The following is a 1,809-nucleotide window of genomic DNA, read 5'->3' as shown; positions in this document are numbered from 1 at the left end:
TGATTTAATTTTAGCAGCACTCAAAGAAAAACCTGCAGTCTTTCATATAAAGAAAATTTACTGTAATTTTAGAAAAGAAATCATACACACATATTTTAAGCATATTTGGGCAGAGATAATTTGACTGGAATAAAATCAAAGCTTTTGAAGGGTCTCTTGGGCTGGATCATTTCAGAAGAGATTCTTTAACATAAAGTCATACTGGATTCTCAAAACATTTAATCAATGAAAGGCATCATTAGGAACTGCCCATTTTATGGGAACTGGGAGCCCAACTTCCTGGACTCTAATGACAAGTTCCCAGACAGTACCATGCAGACAGCAGGAAGAGTCTGTTTGCTAATCCACCACCTCCACGGATATATAAGGAGCCCAGCCAAGTGAGGGTCAGTACAAAAGTTGGTTTCATCTGTCTGCACAAGCCCAGCTTGCTCTCCAAAACCTCACTATGTCTTGCCAGAACTACTGCTCTGCAAACTGTGGTTCAGGGTCCCTCAGGAACTCTTGCCACATCCCTGCCTCACCATCTGTGGCCCTCTGCTCTACCAATGGGAGCTGCGGAGATGTCCTCTATGTACCCAGCAGTGGTCAAGACCAGGCCTGGCTCTCCCACAACTGCCAAGAGACCTGCATGGAATCCACCAGCTGCCAGCCACTCAACTGTGTGCCCAGCAACTGTGCGACCTCTGGGGGTTCTTCCACTGTGTACTATGTGTCCAGACCGAGCCAAGGCACCAGTTTTGTCCCTGTATCTTCCATCATCTCCAGCTCCTGCCTGCCGGTATCCTGTAAGCCTCTGAATTATGTGTCCAGCAGCTGCCGTCCACAGAGCTCTCTGCTTACCAACTGCCAGCCCATAAGCTGTGGGCCCAGTGTCTACCGCCCAGTGACCTATCTGCCCACCAGCAGCCGACCTCAGAGCCTCTTCACGTTTGGATGCCAGCCAGGAGGTTCTGTGACCTGTGGTCCTCAAGTGGTGCATGTGGTATCCAGTAGCCCAAGGCCTCTGCAGCCTCCATCCGGTGGTTGCCAACCTGTGACCCATGTGTGTGGCACTTGCCGTCCATCTTGCTCTGCCCAGGGATGCCAGTAGCTTTCTTGTTCTGGCCAGTGAGCATGCTGGAGATGCACGATGAAGATTCCAATGGACTTTTTGCTGCTTTCTTGGTAGTGCCTGAATTTCAGCTGCCTGTTCTTCCTGTTCCTGACCTAAACAGGAGCTGCTACTTTCACACTTTCCTCTTTGCTTGGCATTAAAAAAAGAAAAGAAAAGAAAACAAAATCTGCAATGTTTTTCAGTGTTGCCCTGGTGTGGGAAGCATGTATTTGGTTCACGCTATAATAAAAGTCAAAACTAAGCATCTGATTCACTCGTCTGTGTCTTATTTCTGCATTTGGACAAACAAAGGATCATGCAAAGCTTCTCACAAGTTTTGCTAAAAAAGATGGATGTGCTACTCAAACATATGCTCCTCCTGGGCATTGAGAAATTGTTTGATGTTATCATTCCTCAAGCTGCCTTGTAGTCTTTTGATTCTTTGTTCTGCAGAGCCCAATGAATGCTGTTTGGCATGCATTTTACAAAGGCATGTCTAGGAATAATGTCCCTCATCTCTCTCTTCCGCTATAATGCCCTTTCCCATCACAGATGTAGCCATAGGTTTGCATTGAAGCCTTCAATGACTTCCAATAATCTAGACCCCAAAGTAACAGTTCAACACCTGGACATGATACCTGACTTTCTTTGTTTTTTTTTTAATACATTTATTTATTTTTATTACAAAATCAGATATACAGAGAGGAGGAGTT

At 45.6% G+C, this 1,809-nt stretch overlaps 1 protein-coding gene across 1 annotated transcript; it reads left to right on the top strand.

Moving 5' to 3' along the window:
* The first annotated feature begins 448 nt into the window (after positions 1-448).
* On the top strand, positions 449-1,093 carry LOC121156649 (keratin-associated protein 26-1-like). Its single transcript, XM_040980425.1, has one exon. The coding sequence runs from the start codon at positions 449-451 to the stop codon at positions 1,091-1,093; it is 645 nt and encodes a 214-aa protein (XP_040836359.1).
* The last annotated feature ends 716 nt before the right edge of the window (positions 1,094-1,809 follow it).

The sequence above is a fragment of the Ochotona curzoniae genome, unplaced genomic scaffold (genome assembly GCF_017591425.1).
Source record: "Ochotona curzoniae isolate NIBS_2020 unplaced genomic scaffold, NIBS_Ocur_1.0 contig_3498, whole genome shotgun sequence".
Lineage (NCBI taxonomy): Eukaryota > Metazoa > Chordata > Mammalia > Lagomorpha > Ochotonidae > Ochotona > Ochotona curzoniae.
This window is presented reverse-complemented; position numbering and strand designations above follow the sequence as displayed.

Bases quoted from the DNA above. Each gene is read 5' to 3' on its own strand.
- LOC121156649 (XM_040980425.1), top strand. From the start codon at position 449: ATGTCTTGCCAGAACTACTGCTCTGCAAACTGTGGTTCAGGGTCCCTC.